The 20395-nt window shown below is 39.7% G+C and overlaps 1 protein-coding gene and 1 long non-coding RNA gene across 4 annotated transcripts in view; one reads left to right on the top strand and one right to left on the bottom strand.

Annotated features, from left to right (window-relative positions):
* LOC107514635 overlaps positions 1-916 on the top strand; it is a 14943-nt gene extending 14027 nt beyond the window's left edge. Inside the window, exon 4 of the long non-coding RNA XR_001597837.2 lies at positions 715-916. This is a non-coding gene — a long non-coding RNA (uncharacterized LOC107514635). The remainder of the gene's footprint in view (positions 1-714) is intronic.
* The window catches only part of RNF135 (ring finger protein 135), a 23497-nt gene extending 3102 nt beyond the window's left edge, over positions 1-20395 (bottom strand). Inside the window, exons 1-4 of one of the 3 annotated variants that reach the window (XM_036222232.1) lie at positions 20021-20395; positions 16150-16293; positions 13512-13674; positions 30-119 (exon numbers count right to left, since the gene is read on the bottom strand). In XM_036222232.1, coding sequence (XP_036078125.1) covers positions 30-119; positions 13512-13674; positions 16150-16293; positions 20021-20380 — 757 coding nt within the window. In that variant the 5' untranslated portion in view covers positions 20381-20395. Of the gene's footprint in view, positions 1-29; positions 120-13511; positions 13675-16149; positions 16294-19917 lie in introns of all 3 variants that reach the window. The other 2 variants (XM_016152521.2, XM_016152522.2) reach the window with 2 other exon arrangements.

Here is a 20395-nt window from a genome sequence, read left to right as displayed (position 1 = left end):
CCCAAGTATGAAGCAGACCACATACTTACATTGAGCAAAACAGGAGACCCGCTTGGGTGCAGGCTGGCTCTGGTCAAGCAGTGGGCATGAGGAGGAAGATGGAGCTTTTGAGAGTTTAACTAAGGAACCAAAAAAATTGGGAGAGGGAAAAAGTCTCATCAGAACAAGGCAAACAGAAGGTACCTAAACACAGTGATCGGGGCACATGGTTCGTCTTCCTCATCAGCAGCACATTTTTTAGTGTCAGGACTTGACTAGATAGGCAGTGCCTCCAGCTCAAGTATGTACAGCCCCATGTACTCACTATGGACTTTTTTACTGTCTGTTTCCCCATTAAGCTATGAAGTCTTTGCTGGTTCCTTGTTCATCTATATACTCTAAGAACCAAGCCCCGTGTCAGGTGCATAGGAAATGTTTGATGCATATTTATCAAATAAGTTAACTTACACAGTTCCAGGGGATCACAGTCCCCTGACACCCAGAATATCCATGAATCCCATGTCAATGATTTAAACTGTTATAAAAACTGAGGAACATGAGTTACTGTGAGATTCATCTCAATTACTGACACCTCCTACTTCCCTCTCAATGTACTAAAGTTTAATTGTTAACTTAAAGCTACTGTATGTTTGCAATGACTAGAGTAGAAGAATAGGAAATAAAGTCAGAGCGTGGACAATGAAGGTGAAATCTTCCACCATTTATATCTTGAAGTGACGGCAGTCTAAAGAGAACCTAACAGTCAAACCAAGAAGAGATGAAAGACCTTGTCTACAGTGTGGACTGTGACGTCACACAGAGCAAGAGAGCTGCCCTTCAAGAAGCCAGGATCAAAATTCAAGTGGGTACCATTATGCTTATATTGAGCTGATAAGATTTTTACTTATTATTTTTTTTTAATTAAAAAAAATTTCAATTACAGTTGATATGCACTATCATATTAGTTTCTGGTGTACATTATAGTGATTAGACATTTATATAACTTACAAAGTGATCACCCCAATAAGTCTAGAACCAATCTAACACCATACAAAATTATTACAATATTATTGACTATATTCCCTATGCTGTATTTTGCATCCCTGTAACTGTTTTTATAACTGAAAACAGTATACTCCTTAATCCCTTCACCTTTTTCACCCTTCCCCTCCAACCTCCTTCTGACCGGCAACAATCAATTTCTTCTCTGCATCTATGAGTTTGTTTCTGTTTTGTTTGTTCATTTGTTTTTTTGGATTCCACATATAAGCGAAAACATATGGTATTTGTCTTTGTCTTATTTTACTTAGCATAATACCTTCTAGGTCCATTCATGTTGTTTCAAATGGCAAAATTTCATTTTTTTTTATAGCTAATATTCCATTGTGTATATGTACCACATCTTTATCTAGTCATCTATTGGTAGACATTTAGGTTGCTTCCATATCTTGGCTATTTTAAATAATGCTGCAGTGAACATACAGGTGCATACATCTTTTCGAATAAGTATTTTGGATTTCTTTGGATGAATACCCAGAAGTGGAATTGCTGGGTCATAAGGCAGTTCTATTTTTAATTTTTTGAGGAACCTCCATACCATTTTCCATAGTGGCTATACCTATTTACGATCCTACCAACAGTGCATGAGGGTTCCCATTTTGCCAACAATTGTTAATTTATTGATGATAGACATTCTGACAGGTGTGAGGTGATATCTCATTATGGTTTTAATTTGCCTTTCTTTCCCTGATGATTAGTGACATTGAGCATCTTTTCATATGTCTATTGGCCATCTGTATGTCCTGATTGGAGAAATGTCTATTCAGGTCCTCTGCCCATGTTTTGATCAGGTTGTTTGTTTTTTTTGGTGTTCAGTTGTATGAGTTCCTTATATATTTTGGATATTAATCCCTTATTGGATATATCATTGACAGATATCTTCTCCCATTCAGTATGTTGTCTTTTCATTTTGTCGTTGGTCTCCCTCACTGTGAAAAACTTTTTCATTTGATGTAGTCCCATTCGTTTATTTTTTTTCTTTAGTTTCCCGTGCCTAAGGAGATATACCAGGGTTTTTACTTAATTTTAATCATAGTGTTAAAAAATGTTGTTAGTTAACACCGTTTTTTTCTCCTACTGGCGGGGAAAATGATCTACACCTGACTGGTTTTTAAAGGTATTTAGAAAAAAAAATGACACATGATATAGATTCATAAATGCTGAGTAACTATTAAATAAAACACTGCTAATTATCAAAGAGATAGAAGTTTCATGATATGTTCATCTCTCTGGGTCAAAAATCTATTGTTTGCCCACTGGTTGTGATAGGTTTTGTAAAAGAAAAAAAATGTTTGCTTCATTCAGCAGTTGATTTTACAGAAATATTTGTTATATAAATTTAATTAGCGAAAAAGTTCTTTACAATAGAATCTAAAGAATCTTCTTTTTCAACTAAAAGAAAAGAATGAGCCACATGTTTTTTAGTTTTTGTTTTTTTTAAGTAGCCAGGGTCCCTTGGGAATATAAAATATTGTCAGGAACACATCTCTTATAGCACTATTCTGTTTAAGTAGAATTATCCTGCACAGAAGGTGGTTTCCACAGCAGCTCATGGTGTACTTACATAGGATCAAAAGAAGTCATGGTGATGAAGCAGTCAAATTGCTTGGCAGCTATTAAAGCGCTGACTTGAAGAACAACTGACCCCTTGTCTTAAAAACAATCATGTGAAAACTTTAGGGAATGATGTTTCGGGAAACAGTGATATTTGCAGATTCTTTGTTGTAAAAATGTTCTGGACTGATCTAAACAATCAAAAACAACATAACCACAGAGAAAGAACTACATTCTACCTGCTAATGCATACTTAAATTTTATAAGTTAAATTTTTAAAAATATTGAAAATATATACTTAATTCTTCAAAAAAATAAAAACAGAATTAAGGTATGATGTAGCAATTCCATTTTGGGGCATACATTCAAAAAAATTGAAAGCAAGATCTTGAAGAGATATTTGTACTCCCATGTTCATAGCAGCATTATTCACAGTAGCCAAGAGGTGGAAGGAATGCGAGTGTCCATCAATGGTTAAATGGGCAAACAAAATGTGGTATTACATACAAAAGAATATTATTCAGCCTTAAAAAGGAAGAAAATTCTGACATATGCTATAACATGGATGACCCTTAAGAACATTATGCTAAGTGAAATAAGCCAGTCACACAAAGACAATAACTGTATGATTCCACTTATATACGGTATCTAGATCAAACTCAGAAACTGGAAGTGGAATGGTAGTTGCTAAGGCCTGGGGGGGAAGGGAGAAGAGGAGTTACTGTTTAAAAGATATAGAGATTCAGTTTTGCAAAATTAAAAAGTGCTGGAGCTTGGTTGCACAATGTGAATGTACTTAACACTACTGAAAAATGGTTAAGATGGTGAACTTTATGTTGTGTATAGTTTACCACAATTAAAAATAAAAACCTCTGGGGAATTGAGAGGAAGATGGCGGGCTAGGTAAAAGCAGGGTTCACCTTTTCCCAGGTCTGCAGTGAAATTACAACCAAATTATAAAATAATCAGTGTGGAGAAGCACCTGAAGTCCAGCTGATCATAACACATAATCAGATAAATATAAATAAGGAGCCACATCGAAGCTGGTAGGAGAGGCAAAGTCACTAATCAGGTTGGACCTGCACCTACAGGTTGTGGAGGATCACTGGGTGGTAGAGCAAGGCTGCAGAGGCGTCCCTGAAGGAGGAGGGGTTCCTGGCTTTAATCAGGGGCTCCCCAGCCCAGGGAAGAGGAGTTTCCAAAACTTCTGACTGTAAAAACCAGAGGAGATTCTGGCATCTGGCTGAGACGGAAGGAGAATGAAACCCTAGACGCCCCTGTGAAGGGCCCACGCACAGGCTCTCTCACCTGTGGACACTCTCCCAGGGCACTGGTGGTGGCTCAGAGGCTCATGCAAGATTCACACAGGGAAAGGGTGCATTTCCTGGCACTAGAACAAGGACTGGACGAGCAGCCACCATTGTGCCTTAGTCGGGGCCCCCCTACCAGGCAATCTACAGATGACACTAGCTTGCCAGTGCAGGCCCCTCCCACAGGGCCATTGGGAAGTGCAGGTCTGAGGAAATCAGCCCTCCCTACTCAAACTGCAGATTGCCTGGGGCTTTTGTTGCTGGGTGGCTGCCACGCATGCACAGATTCAGGGCCAAACATTGGCAGTTGGTAGCCAGGGCTATGAGCATGCATTTCGGAGATAGTTTCAGGCAGATTACTGCTGCCAACATGAACTTGGGCGGATCTCAAGGATCTGTGGGCCAGTCCTAGACAGTAGCTGGTCTTGCTGTGATCTGTGACTTTTGTGGGAACGCGTGAACTACTGAAGTTGCAGCAAGAATGAGGCCGTATTGCTCTGATGGTCATTGTCTCCCTGAGACCCAGCCCTGTTCAACCCACAAATTGCCCCAGGCATCCCATTGACAGTCAACCACCAAGGCCCTGCCCCTGCCAATCTCCTGCCACCCTCACGATCTACACAGGCAACAAACTTTGTCTAGTACAGAGTGGGCACTGCAGGGGAAAATCAGTTACCGGCAGACCTCTGTTGCCTGCAAGAGTTGCAGTATCACATGGGGGTATAGCAGGAGTCTGTGGGACCGCCCCAGATGGCAGCTGGTCTCACTGGGACTACAGTGGGAACTCCCAGGCACAGAAGGTGCAGCAAAACTGAGGCTGTATTGGCCTGCCTGCCCTTTGTCTCACTTAGATCCTGCTTTACCCCAGCCACAAAGTGCCTGCAGCCCATTGATAGGCAGCCTCCCCTGCTCTGTTTTTTCTGGGGTTGTGCATTCTATGCAGGCAACAGACTTTGGCTAGTGCCGTGAGCACGTTTCAGGAAAAAACAGTTGCGGGCAGACCACTGCTGCCTGTATGAGTTGCAATATCTCTTCAAGGGATGGCAGGGGTCCGTTGGACTGCCCCAGACAGCAGCCTGTCTCCCTGGGATCTGTGACTGTGGGAATGTGCAGACACAGAAATTACAGAAAACTGAGACTACTGGTCTGATAGCCCTTGACTCCCTGAGCTCCTGCCCTATCCAATATACAAAGTGCCCACCACACATTGATAGGCAGCTAGCTGCCCCTGCCCTGGGGTGGTGCATTCTGCACAGTCAACAAAACTCAGCCAGCAAAGTGAGCAAAGTTCAGGGAGTACAGTGACGGGAAGATTACTGCTGCCAGCATGAGATACAGTGTCTCTTGAGCAGATCTCAGGGGTTTGGTGGGCCCATCACAGATGACAGTAGGTCACGCAGTGATATCTGACTTTAGTGGGATCCTGCAGTTCCAGAGTTGGCAGCGAATCTGGTGCTGTGTAGGCCTGACGGCCCTATACCTCAATGAGACAACACCCCACCTAACCCACAAATTACCTGTGGTAAGTCTGCTCCCAAGTAACCCAGTCCCATCCTGTGCTTTCCTTGGGTCACAAACTCAACAGCAAACAACAGCACTCAGTTCATGCAGCCCACGCAAAACCCGTTAATCCGGGAGAAGCATTCAGTGGTGGGCCACAAACTCATGCCCACAAGCTTCGGTAATTCCTAAACAGAGCTTGAGTGTTTGCAGGCCCAAGGTGGGCAGCAGCTGATCTTACTACAATTGGAAACTTGTACAGGGAGTCACCAAGACAGAGCTGGCATGTAAACTGACACTGCAGTGGCAGGGGGAAATTTACTCACTAGATCCAGGAGACTCTCAGGGTCCCTGCACCACCTAACACACATATCACTCAGAGGCTCTTTCAGTTTCAGAGACTTACGAGCAACTGACAAGCAATGTCAGGCCTTGAGGAGCCCTGGTCCCTCTGCTAAACTGCCCTAGGTCAAGGATGGGGGATAACTGAGCTGCTGCCCATAACACTGTCTTTTCCACTTACCTACAGATCCAGCATAGGCAACAACCATCTGCGGATCACTTTGTAGCTCCCACCAGGTATCCCTGAGCAATCAAAGGCAGCAGCTGACCTTAGCCTTCTGGGGAGCCTCTCCCAAGGAGCCACAAAACCAAAGCTGGCACTAAACCACAACAGAGAAACTCCTGACTAGTACCGTAAGCAGTACATACAAGCCTGCTAGGGCAAATCCCACTCAGTGGAGTCAGCCTACACACAACAACTCTAATCCTGTGGGCGCGGCGAGTTCCCACAGTTAGTCAGCCTGAGTGTTAATACCATCCACTGATGTACTGACACCAATAAAGGCTTAGTGACAACAGAAGATCACACACAACCCACACAAAGGTCACGTCCAGAGTCCCCAGCACAAGGCATCAGGGAGAGTGCGCCACTGGGCCACACAGGACATCTTCCACATCAGGCCATCTGGCCAAGGCTGAGAGACAAGACAAATATTCTTAACACATAGAAATGAATACAGAGAGGCTACTACAATGAGAAAACGAAGAAACATGCCACAAATGAAACAACAGGAGAAAACTCCAGAAAGCAAGCTAAATGAAATGGAGGCAAGCAACCTACCAGAAACAGAGTTCAAAATAACAATTATAAGGATGCTCAATGAACTTAGCTGGGGAAAATGGGAACTTCAACAAAGAGAGAGTAAGCATAAAAAAGGTCATAGAAACCATAGAAAAGAATCAGACAAAAATGAAGAATAACTGAAGTGAAGAATACACTAGAAGGATTCAACAGTAGATTGGACAAAGCAGAAGATCGAATCAGCAAGCTGGAAGACTTGGTAGCAGAATACACCCAATCAGAACAACAAGAAGAAAAAAGAATTAAGAACGAGGATAGTTTAAGAGACCTCTAGGACAATATGAAGCATAACAATATCCACATCATAGGAGTAACTGAAGGAGAAGAGACAGAGCAAGGGATTGAGAATGTATTTGAAGAAATAATGACAGAAAACTTCCCTAACCTGGCAAAGGAATTAGACATACAAGTTTAGGAAGCACAGAATCCCAAACAAGAGGAATTCAAACAGACTTACACCAAGATATATCATAATTAAAATGCCAAAGGTCAAAAACAAAGAGAGAATCTTAAAAGCAGCAAGAGAAAGGCAGCTAGTTACTTACAAGGATATCCCCATAAGAATGTCTGCTGACTTTTCAATGGAAACTTTGTAGGCCAGAAGGGACTGGCAAGAAATACCCAAAGTTATGAAAAACAAGAATCTACAACCATGAATACTCTACCTAGCAAGGCTTTCGATAAAAATGGAAAGGGAGATAAAGAGCATCCCAAGCAGGAAAAAGCTTAAGGAGTTCATCACCAACAAGCCAGAATAACAAGAAATGTTAAAGGGACTTCTGTGAAAAAAGAAGGGGTAAAAAAGATAAAAGAAAAAAACTAATAAGAATAATAAAATGGCAGTAAGTATGTACCTATCAGTAATCACTTCAAATGTAAGAGGATTAAATGCTCCAATCAAAAGACACAGGGTAACCAAATAGATAAGAAAACAAGACCCATGCATACGCTATCTACAAGAGACCCACTTCAGACACAGACTGAAAGTAAAGGGATGGAAAAAGATATTTCACGCAAATGAAAATGAAAAAAAAAGCCGGGGTAGCAATACTTACATCAGATAAAATAGACTTTAAAACAAAATCTATAAGAGACAAGGATAGGCATTACATAATGATAAAGGGATCAATAAATCAAGAGAACATAACCCTAGTACACATATATGCACCCAACATAGGAGCACCTACATACATAAAGCAATTATTGACTGATATAAAAGGAGAGATCCACAGTAATACATTTATAGTAGGAGGCTTTAACACTCCATTGACACCAATGGACAGATCTTCCAGACAAAAAATCAACAAAAAAACAATGGGCCTAAAAGACACACTAGAACAGATGGATTTAATAGATATTTTCAGGGCATTTTACCCCAAAGTAGCAAAATATACTTTCTTCTCAAGTGCACAAGGAACATTTTCCAGGATAGACCACATGTTAGAACACAAAACAAGTCTCAATAAATTTAAGAAGATTAAAATCCTATCAATCCTCTTCTCCAATCACAATAGTATGAAACTAGAAATCAGCTATTAAAAAAAAAACTGGAAAATACACAAACACATGGAGGCTAAATAACATGCTACTAAACAATGAGTGGGTTATCAATGAGATCAAAGAAGAAATCAAAAGATATCTAAAGACAAATAAGAATGAAAACACAACAACTCAAAATCCGTGGTGCACAGAGAAAGCAGACTGAAGAGGGAAATTTGTTGTAATACAGGCCTACCTCAAGAAACAAGAAAAAGCTCAAATAAACAATCTAACCTTACACTTAAAAGAACTAGAAAAAGAATAGCAAACAAAGCCCAAAGTGAATAAAAGGCAAGAAATAATAAAGATCAGAATGGAAATAAACAAAATAGTTTAGAAAACAATACAAAAGATTAATGAAACCAAGAGCTGGTTCTCTGAAAGGATAAACAAAATTGACAAACCCTTAACCAGATTCATCAAGGAAAAAAGAAGACTCAAATAAATAAAATCAGAAATGAAAGAGGAGAAATAACAATGGACTCCACAGAAATACAAAGGATCATAAGAAAATACTATAAGCAATTATATGCCAACAAATTGGAGAGCTCGAAGAAATGGACACATTCCCAGAAACATACAATTTCCCAAGAGCGAGTCAGGAAGAAACACAAAATCTGAACCGACCAATTACCACAAATGAAATCAAATCAGTAGTCAAAAACCTCCCCATAAACAAAAGTCCTGAACCAGATAGATGACTTCATAGGCAAATTTTACCAAACAATCGAAGAAAAATTAACACCTAATCTCGAATTATTCCAAAAAAATTCAAGAAGAGGAAAGACTCCCTAACTCCTTTTATGAGGCCACCATTACCTGGATTCCAAAACAAGACGAAGATAATACCAAAAAAGGAAACTATATATAGTCTGATATCTCTTATGAACATTGATGCAAAAATTCTCAACAAAATATTAGCAAACTGAATTCAGCAATACATTAAAAATATACACCATGATCGACGTGGATTTATTCCTGGGATGCAAGGTTAGTACGATATCCACGAATCAATTAATATGATATACCACATTAACAAATCAAAAGATGAAAACCGTATGATCATATCAACAGATGCAGAAAAAACATTCGATAAAATCCAGCATCCATTTATGATAAAAATTGTCAGCAAAGTGGGAATAGAGGGAACATACCTCAATATAATAAAGGCTATGTATGACAAACCTACAGCAAACATCATACTTAATGGGGAAAGGCTAAAAGTGTTTTCCTTAAGATCAGGAACAAGACAAGGATGCCCACTTTCACTGCTCCTCTTCAACATTGCATTGGAAGTCTTAGCCACAGCAATAAGACAAGGAAGAGAAATAAAAAGTATCCAAATTGGGAAGGAAGAAGTAAAACGCTTGTTATATGCTGAGACATGATACTATATATAGAGAACCCTAAAGATTCCACCAAAAAACTGTTAGAACTGATCAATGAATTCAGTGAAGTAGCAGGATACAGAATTAATATTCAGAAATCAGTGGCATTTTTATACACCAACAATTTCTCAGAAAGAGAAATTAAGAAAACAATCCCATTTACAATTACATTGGAAACAATAAAATACCTGGGAATCAATTTAACTAAGGAGGTGAAAGACCTATTCTCAGTAAATTATGTCATTGAAAAAAAATATTGAAGACGATACAAATTAATGGAAGCATATATCATGCTCATGGGTAGGAAGAACCAACATCATTAAAATGGCCATACTATCCAAAGCAATCCATAGATTCAGTGCAATCCCTATCAAAATACCAATGGCACTTTTCAGAGAGCTAGAACAAATAATCCTGAAATTTATATGAAAACATAAAAGATCCCGTACAGCCACAGCAATCTTGAGAAAGAAGAATAAATTTAGAGGTATCACATCCCCTGTTATCAAACACTACTACAGTTCTACAATAATCAGAACAGCATGGTACTGGCATAAAAACAGATACATTGGTCAATGGAATAGAATAGAGAGCCTAGAAATAAATTCACACCAATACACTCAATATATGACGAAGGAGGCAAGAATATACAATGAGGTAAAGACAGTCTCTTCGATAAATGGTGCTGGGAAAATTGGACAGATACAGGCAAAAAAAAAAAAAAGAAACTGGACAACCTTCTTACACCATATACAAGAATAGACTCAAAATGGATTAAAGATTTAAATGTAAGACCCGAAACCATAAAATTTCTTGAAGAAAACATAGGCAGTAAACTTTCTGATATTGCTAACAGTAATTTCTTTTCGAATATATCTCATCAGGCAAGGGAAACAAAAGAAAAATTAAACAAATGGACACGTCAAATTAAAAAGTTTTTGTACAGCAAAGAAAACCATCAACAAATCAAAAACCAACTGAATGGGAGAAGATATTGGCTTATGAAATATTTGATAATAGGTTAATATTCAAAATATATAAAGAATTCATACAACTCAACAACAGAAAAACAATCCAATTTAAAAATGGGCAGAAGACCAGAACAGATATTTCTCCAAAGAGGAAATACAGATGGCCAAAAGACATATGAAAAGATGCTAATGGTCACTAATCATCCGAGAAATGAAAATTAAAACCACAATGAGATCTCTCCTCACACCTGTCAGAATAGCTATCATCAATAAATCAAAGAACAAGTATTGTCGAGGATGTGGAGAAAAGGAACTCTCATACTCTGTTGGTAAGACTGCAAATTGGTACAGCCACTATGGAAAACAGTCTGGAAGTTTCTCAAAAAATTAAAAAAATCAACATACCTTTTGACCCAGCAATTGTACTTCTAGATATTTATTCAAAGAAAACCAAAACAATAATTCATAAAGATCTATGCACCCCTATGTTCATGGCAGCATAATTTACAACAGCCAAGATGTGGAAGAACCTAAATGCGCATTAACAGATGATTAGATAAAGAAGTTATAGTTCATATATACAATGGAATATTATTCATTAAAAAAATGAAATCAGACCATTCGCAACAACATAGATGGTTATTATGCAGAGTGAAATAAGTCAGACAGAGAAAGATAAATACCATATAATTTCACTTATATGTGGAATCTAAGGAACAAAAAGAACAAACTAATCAAAAACAAACTCATAAATTCAGAGGACAATCTGGTGATGGCTAGAGGGGAGAGGGGTTGGGGGGCTGGGAAAATGGGAGAAGGATTAAAGAAGTACTAGTTAGTAGTTGATAGATGGACATGGGGATGGGGAGCACGGCATAGGAAATGCAGTTGGCTTTAATGTAATGACCAGGTGGAGAGAAAGAACAATTAGGGGGATCGTTTTATAAACTATATAAATGTCTAACCAATGTACTATATTCTTGAAACCAATATTAAGATAAAATTTTTAAAAACTTTTAAATACATACTCAAATAATCTTAGAAATTTATCATTTTTTCCTAAGAAATCATGTTTCTCCAGAAGCAACATTTCAACTAGACCAACATCATTAAATATAAAGTGGTGTTATGTAAATATTATTTAAAATTCACTAGTCTATATGCCAGGATATACTTCAAATGTGTGAAAGATTTCATTGTAAAATGTGAAACCAAAGATTTAAATATAAAATATAAACTACAAACACACACAGACACACACAGGAAAATTCCTTTCTAAACTTGGGGTGGTAATGTTTTCTAAGTAAAACTTACAATCTAAAAGCCATAAAAGAAAAGACTGGTGAAATTTACTACTTGAAAATAGAAGAATGACTATATGGCATTCTAAAATCTATGCTAAACAAACTCAAAAGATAAATGACAAATTGGAGAACAAAATTTGCAATTCATATCACAGACAAAAGGTTTTCTTCCTAATTTATAAAGAGTTCCTAAAAGTCAATTTTTAAAAGACACTAGATATATACACAATTAATAGAGAAGTGCAAATTAAAAGTATGGCACACTCATACATTACTTTTTTTAACCCACCACAGATTGTAAAAAAAAAAAATTATAAAAGTTTGACAACATACTCAGTTGGCAGGGTATGGGGATACACATTTCTTCCTTGAGAGTGCAGACTGGTATAACCTAACTAGAGGGCAATTTAGCAATGTATATCAAAATTACAAATGATTTTACCCTATGATTCCACAACCCTTACTGGCAATTTAACCTATAACTGTATCTGTACCCATATAAAATATGTATAGTTATTAACATCAATATTATTTGTAAGCAATTGGAAGTAATCATGCATCCATCAGTAGAGGACTGGGTAAATAAATGTTTCACGATCATAAACTAGAATATTATGCAGCTATAAAAGAAAATGCTGAAGGTTCTGAGTCATAAATGTATCAAGATATATTAAGTAAAGAAGAAAAGCAAAATCCAAACAATGTATCTATTATGCTACCTTTTGAGTTAAAACGATTAGGGGGGATAAGAATATAAATTCATATTTGCTTGCATTTGCAAAAATGAATTCTGAATGGACATTCAATAAACTAATGAAAGTGGTTAATTGAAATGGCAGCATAATTTACAACAGCCAAGACATGGAAGCAACCTAAATGCCCATCAACAGATGATTGGCTAAAGATTAAGTTAAAAATTATAAGTTGAATTTTAAAATTAATTTTAAATTTGTATAAATAAAATCGCTAAAGAACTCAACCTAAATTTAGGAGCACACAGGAGCCAAGAGGGTACTTATTTCTCAGATAATTTTTGGAACTGAAAAACTACGTTTAAATTGGTTTCCTCAAGAAACTTTTCCAAGGAATTATGTTTCTCCACTTAAATATGGGATGACTTCTTAAGCAGAGCAAGATCATTTAAAGAGAAAATCGCTTTAAGAGATATGTCCCTCTAGTATATAAAGCTGGCAGCGGCCAGGGTAGGAAGCGGGGCTGAGGTTGCCCAGAGCTGCTGTGTGCAGGACAGGGGTTCACTGTTTTTCAATCATGACCAGGGGAACAACAGAAAACCTACAAAGGCAGGACAGAAAGGTTCTTTCTAGGTTGTTACTGTTTACCATTAACAAATGCTCCAAAGATTATATTCTAACAGAACATATCAAGAACTATTTAAAGTCGCATGTTTTGTTAATAAAGACATTTACTAGTTGAAAATGAAAAGCAGCCTGTTTCTGAATCTTCTCATATAACACTGATGAGTGGTAAGCTAGCACAATCAGGTCCAGGTTCTATATTTACAGTCTTAGAAAATGAGTTTCTATCTCATCCAGGACCTGTGTTACATCACATCTCCAGTCATATCCAAAAGTATTGCTAGCCACGAACACACTGTAGATCATGTCTTCATCATTTACACCACCACAGAGATAATGCAGCTGGGCCCTGGGACCATGTCCCCAAAAAATAAAGTTGCAGAGCATTTTGCCATTTCCCTCCAACTTCCATGTTTAATCTTCCTCTATTAAATGAAATCGACTCACCCTGCCTTTTTTCTTCAAGGGGCTCTTTCTCTGTGAAGTTTTCTCGTAATTTTTCCTGGATTTCTTCTAGGTCATGCAGAATGTCTCTTATTTTTCCCTGAGGCGTGTTGGAAGTTCCTTGCTTTGGAGAAGCCGAGGAAAGGTCCATCCCATCAGAAAAAGCCTGCCGATGAATCATTAAATAGATAGATGATAGATAGATAGATAGATAGATAGATAGATAGATAGATAGATAGATAGACAGACAGATAAAGCAAACAAGTCTCTGGGATGCATCTAATGGTATATTCCACTTCTGCCATCCAGCTATAATTTTCCACTTATGTCCTAACTGGTTTTGAAAAACATAGGCCCCCAAAATAACATGCCTTGAAAATAACCTTGAATAATACATAGTGCAGCAAAAATATTAAAGAGTGGTTATTTCTGAGTGGTACATTTTGGATGATTTTCATTAAACTGCATATGTGTTTTCTAGTATTTTGTACAATAAATGTGAATTTCTTAGGTAATATTTTAAAAAGTTAAAAGTTTTTAGGCCCATGTTACAGGGCCTTCACAGAATAAATAATACTGATAATTACTGACGTAAGCCACAAAGGCCAGAATAATCTTCCCCAAACTGATAATATCATTACGTCATATTTATTGTGAAAGCTAACGTGAACATGTTGCTTGCATCCAGGGCCTGCTCTCTGGGGCCTCCAACACAGGACCTACTGTCCTCAACACAGCCTCTCATCTGCTGTCACCTTCCCACTCTCTCACTTTTGGCACCTGACTTTGCTTCCTAACTTTGCATAATCCATTTCCCCGTTCTTTTCACCAATGATGAGGGTAGTAGGCACCACTTACGGAGTGCTTTCCACTGCTCACTTTTAATTTGCATAACAACCTTTCAAGGCAGGTTTATTATCTCCATTTTGTAATAGAAGCCAAAGTTCATCAAGGTTAACTAAATTGCCATAGTTAATTTTATTGTCCTACATTTTCACATTGCTTAATCACCTTTCATACAAGATCCCTTTTAATCCCCATATCAAACTAATGAGGCGGCAGGCCTCATTATTCCTGTTTTACTAATAGAAACCAGAGACTCAGAAAGATGAAATGATTTGCCCAAGGTCATTATACTAGTGAATGTCAGACTCTCAGACTTTCCACCCTCACCCTCCATCCCTGAACTCCTTCCTACCTATTCACTCAGTCAATGAGCATTTCTTGAGCACTTACTAGTGTCAAGCACTAGGCCTGGGGACACAAGGGTGAACAAAAGAACAAAAGCAATCAAGGTCTCTACCCTTATGAAGCTCAGAGTCCAGTGCAGGGAAGAGGGAAGACAGACATTAATAAATTATGGCAGCAATCATTATCTATCAAGTTGCAACTGGGATAACCGCTACATATAAAAAGTACATGGAATCACGAGTCTCTAATAGGAGAATTTGACTTGTTTGAGGAAATCAGTGAAAGTTTCTCCAAGAAAGTGGTGATCTAGCTGGAGTCTGGAGTAATGAGTAGTCATTACCTAGGTGACAGGGGAAAAGAAGAACATTCCATGGAGTGAACCCTGTGGTGGGAAAAAGTGTGACATGCTGGATGGACCAGTGTGGGCCAGTATGGTTGGTGCTTGAAGAACCAGAAAGAGTTTGGGGAAATGAGATGGGAGAGGCAGACAGGGATGGGATCCCGCAGGACCTTGGTTCTGTGAGGATTTGGGTCTTAATCGCACACAAACAGGTGTCACTGGAGTGTTTTAAGCAGATGAGTTACATGATCAGATTTGTGTTTGAGAGGGTTACTCTGAAGACCACAAAGAGAGCAGACTAGAGGGAGGAGCGATTAGGAAGCTATTTGTAGCAAGAAATGATCATAGGCATGGATTAGAGAAGTCTCAAAGGAGCTCAAGAGTAGTGAATAGATCTGAGAGATGTTTTGGCAGGTAAAGGAAAAGGTGACATGATTCCCAGCCTTCAAGCTTATGCCCTTGGAAGGATAACAGCACCAGTCAGAGGGGGAATCCCACAGGAGGAACAGTATGGGACATGTTAAGTGTGATGTGCCTTTGAGATACCAAGAGGAAAATATAAGATACCAGACTAGATCTCAGAGAAGGGGCCAGGCTGGAGCTGTGTCTGTGCTAACTAAAGCCTTGGGTGAGGGAAAGATAAAGTGACCTACAACTCAGCCTCGAGGCATTTCATTACTGAGCAGAGGAGAATTAACAGACTGAGAAGGAACAGCCAAAGAGAAATAGGGGAAGGCTGGAAGGCTTGTGTTGCAGAAGCTGAGGGAAAAGAAAGCTTCAAGAATGAAGATGTTGTCAACTGTGTCAAAGCATGATGGAAGGTCAATGAAGATGAGTACTAGAATGTCTGCAGGATTTAGATAGAGGCCATTGGTGATCTTAGAGCTGGTTAGGTAGAGTGATAAGAATAGGACCTGGGCTGCTTGAAGCTCTCCTGCCTCACCTAAAGAATTCCAAACTTCTAGTCATCCCTCTTTGGTAGTAAAGAGAATGGTAAAAAAATTGAAACATTGCATCCTTCAACTGTAAACATATCCATGTTGCTCCAGTTGGAAGGTGTTCCCTAGCCCCGCTCCCTGCCACATCCTTTCGTCTCCCAGCTGAGCCTACCATGCCCAGGGTGTTCATTTTATTGTCTGGTCCAGATTCTGGGAGGTGTCTCTGACTCTGAAGTCTCCTGACAATGTCTACAAGTTGTTCCACCAGCTCTGCCAGCTCGTGACCAACTCCTGTGATGCTCTTCGATGCCACCGCCTTTAAAAGAGCAAAACAGAACACAAAGCTGGACCCAGGAATCAGCTCTAAACAGAGAATGAAGATTGGATAAAGGTAAAAGCAAGGAAGTGACAAAAACATTCAGAGGACAAGGAGGCAGACCCTTTGGATGCCCATTTCCCTTACTGATTGTCCAGTGGCCATAACAGGAAACCAGAGTCCATCTATGGGATGGGGGCAGGGGAGATGGGAGTAAAGTGTGAAGGGAAGCCTAGGGGTCATTTTGAACAGCACAAGTCAGAGAAGAAATAGGGTGAGAGCCTGGAGATTCGGCAGGGTAGGTGGCAGCTGATAAAGTGAGTGGTGCAGTAGAAGGCATTTGGTTCAGGTTTAAGCTCTGGCTCTTGCCTCTGGCTCATCTTGTGTCCTCATCTCTCCTTTCAAAAACGAAAGTGACTATCCCCTCTTCTCTTCCATAATAAAAAGGATCTACCTAACTATTCACCGTGAAAGGATCTTGGAGACTTAAAAGTTATGTATAAGTGCAAGCTCTTTTTGTTTGTTGACATCCTTCACGTTAAAAAAAAAATATATATGTATATTCAGAAGAGCGTACCAAACAACTCCACTTAAAGAGCTTTATCTGCTCAGCTGCCTGGCTGGGAGTGGGCGTACGTTTTACAGCCAACATAATCTGGCAACAACCTCAAGATCTGGTGACAGTCATCAGAGGCAGGCTGTGCACACACCTCAATGGAGAACTTCGGGTCACCTCTAAAAGGGGTTCTACATAGAGTCACAGAAATATAAGGTGTTCATCATTCAACTCTAAATAAACCAGAGTTTTTATAAGTTTATTTTGCCTTTTTTCACATTTTAAATTTTGCTGGAAACTCAAAAACTGGAATTGACCTGGGACCTTTTTTATCTCTCAATAGGCTTGACGTCCCTCAAAATATCACATGTTTTGCTATATGATTTCACTTAGATGCGGAATCTAAGGAATAAAAAGAACAAACTAATCAAAAACAGACTCACAAATATAGTGAACAACTTGGTGATGGACAGAGGGGAGGAGAGTTTGGGGGGCTGGGAGAATGGGGTGAAGGGTTAAAGAAGTATACAAATCAGTAGCTGATGGACGGACACCGGGATGGGGAGCACGGCATAGGGAATGCAATTAGAATGAATACGTTGGCTAGGCGGAGGGTCGGGGGAGGGAGGGAGCAATTGGGGGGACCGATTTACAAACTATATAGATGTCTAACCAATGTACTGTATACTTGAAACTAATTAAAATAAATTTTAAAAATTCTAAAAATATATATATGTATCACGCGTTTTGGAAGACAGCTCAACCTGTTTTAGATAGGGAAGTGGCTGACCACTGGTAACACTGTCCTCATATTTACAGATCTCATTCCTAAATATTTAAGCAGCTGGAACTTTGGAGTAGAGCTCTTTTCCAGGCATGTTTTAAATTATCCAATATCCTACAATCCAAAGACAATCATTTAAATTTAAAAGCCAGTGGGAAGTATATTCAGTCACTATAAAGTATATCAACCAAGAGTTTTAAGGACCTGAAGGATAATGCTATATTTATAATCTAAAAGAAGAGAACGAGTTTTATTCATAATTGCAAAAAAAAAAAAAAAGGAACCAATATGTCCATTGAAAGGTGAATAAACAAACTGTGGTACAACTATGCAATGGAACATTATTCAGCAATAAAAAGAAATGAGCTATCAAGCCACAAACCTTAATTTTACTTAGTGAAAGAAGCCTGTCTGAAAAGGCTAGATACTGAATGATTCCAACTGTACGACATTCTGGAAAAGGCAAAACTAAAGATATAGCCAAAGGATCAGTGGTTGCCAGGGGTTGGGGTGGAAGGTGCAAATAGGAGGAGCACAGGGGATTTTCAGCGCAATAAAACTGTATGATACCATAATAGACCTCATGTATTTGCCAAAAGCCATAGAACAGTACAACTCAAAGAGCGAACCCTAATGGAAACTATGGATATTAGTAAATAATAATGTATTAATTTTAATCAATTGTAACAATGTACCACACTAATGTAATGTTAATAATAGGGGAAATTGTGAGAGTTATATGGGGACTTTCTACACTATCTGCTCAATTTTCTATAAACCTAGAATTACTCTAAAAAACGGTCTATTAATTAAATTAAAAAAAATGAAAAGAGGACACAACTTGGCTATACGACATGATCTCAACTGTTTAAAAATACTGCAGAGAACAGCAAAAGGATACACTGGGCAGTTTTGAGCTCTCATCCTACCCCACAACACACACACACACACACACACACACACACACACACACACACTCAAAAAAGAGCAACCTGGCAGCAGGAAAGCTTTGTGGTGTTTCTATTTGCCCTGCCCCACTCCCTACCTCAGTACCAGTATTCAAGATTCCCAGCATGGGCCCCTGGTCCTGGTTCTGGAAGGAGCAGAGCAGACCTTATTCACAAATTGTCCTGTATGTTTGTACTAACCTGTCCGGGGGCTGCCTGAAGGGATGGCACAAGGTGCTCACCTTACTCAGGCCAGAAAGGCAGTGGGCATGGCTCGCGAAGGCTGCAAGCTGAACTAGACTGGCGGATGTCAATAAACAAACAAAGAAACAAACAAACAGGCAGATGTCTGGGACAAAACAGCATGGTTGAAACATACTTATAATAAATGATGTAAGTCCCAGGAGCAAAAGCTATGGACAATTGGAACCTTCTTACTTTGTCGATGGGCATGGAAAATGGAGTAGTTGCTATGGAATACAGTTTGACTGTTCCTTAATAAGTTAGACAAGGCATTAGACTATGACGCCGCAAATAAATACATTCCTAGGGAATGAACCAAAAAAATTGAAAATAGAGACTCGGATACTTGTACACCAGTGTTCGCTGCAACATTATGCACAATAATCAAAAGGTGGAAACAATCCAAATGTCCATTAATGTATAAATGGATTTAAAAAAAAGTGGTATACACATAGGAGGGAATATTATTCAGCCGCGAAAAGGAATGAAGTTTGGATACATGGTACAACATGAATAAACCTTGAAAACATGGTAAGTTAAAGAAGCCAGACACAAAGGGACAAATATTATGATTTCACTTATATGAAATATCTTGAGCAGGTAAATTCATAGAGACAAAAAGATTAGAGGTTGCCAGGGGCTGCAAGTTTGGGAATTACTTACTGGGTTATAGAGTTTCTCTTTGTGGTGATGAAAAAGTTCAGGAAATAGAAACTAGTGATGGTTGTCCAACACTGCGAATCTAACTAAAGCCACTAAAATGTCCACTTAAAAATGCTTAACACAGCAAAGTTCATGTTACATATATATTACCACAATAAAAAAATTCCAGAGAGACAGAGAGACCGACAGGGAAAAGACTTGAAAGAACCGGAAATATACCAACGTGTATTATTGACAAGGTTTCAGGAGAATTATTTTTCCTGCTTCTTCATACTTTTTTGAACTTTCCAAAGAGTGGGTTCTACTTTTAGATGGAGAAAAGTAATGTGAAAATAGAAAGGATGAGGGAGGGAGAAAGACCCGTGGGAAGAGAGCGGTGCAAGCAGCGCGGGCTGTTCGGAGAGAAGGGAGCACCAGACCCGCCACCCTACCCGCAGCTGACCGGTGCGGCGCTGCGGCCCGGGGGCGGGGGCGGGGGCGGGAATCGGAGTCCCGCCCTGGCCGCCCTCCAGCTCGCCCACCGCGCGGCTGTACTTGTCCGCCAGGTCCTGCAGCAGCGTGTTCTTCCGCAGGTCCAGCTGCTGCGCGGCGCCCTCGCGACAGGTGGGGCAGGACCAGAGGCGCTGTGCGCCCCACAGGCCCTTCAGGCAGTTTCGACAGAAGCTGTGGCCGCAGGGCAGCGTGACGGGCCAGGCCAGCAGCCCTTGACAAATGATGCAGCCCAGGTCGTCCTCGGCCAGCCACACGGGCACGGTCAGCCCGATGTTGAGGCCTGCCATGGTGACCAGGCCTGCCTCCGGAAGCAGGGCCACACCAGGGACGGCCCGCGGCTGCGTCTCCTCCGGCTCCTCCCTGGCTCGTCCTCGCCCCGCCTCCTCGTGGCGGTCTGCACATTTTCTTTTCTCCGGT

This window comes from Rousettus aegyptiacus, unplaced genomic scaffold (assembly GCF_014176215.1).
Source record: "Rousettus aegyptiacus isolate mRouAeg1 unplaced genomic scaffold, mRouAeg1.p scaffold_m13_p_6, whole genome shotgun sequence".
NCBI classification, from domain to species: domain Eukaryota; kingdom Metazoa; phylum Chordata; class Mammalia; order Chiroptera; family Pteropodidae; genus Rousettus; species Rousettus aegyptiacus.
Note: the sequence above shows the minus strand (reverse complement) of the source record. Positions and strands in the feature narration are given on the sequence as shown.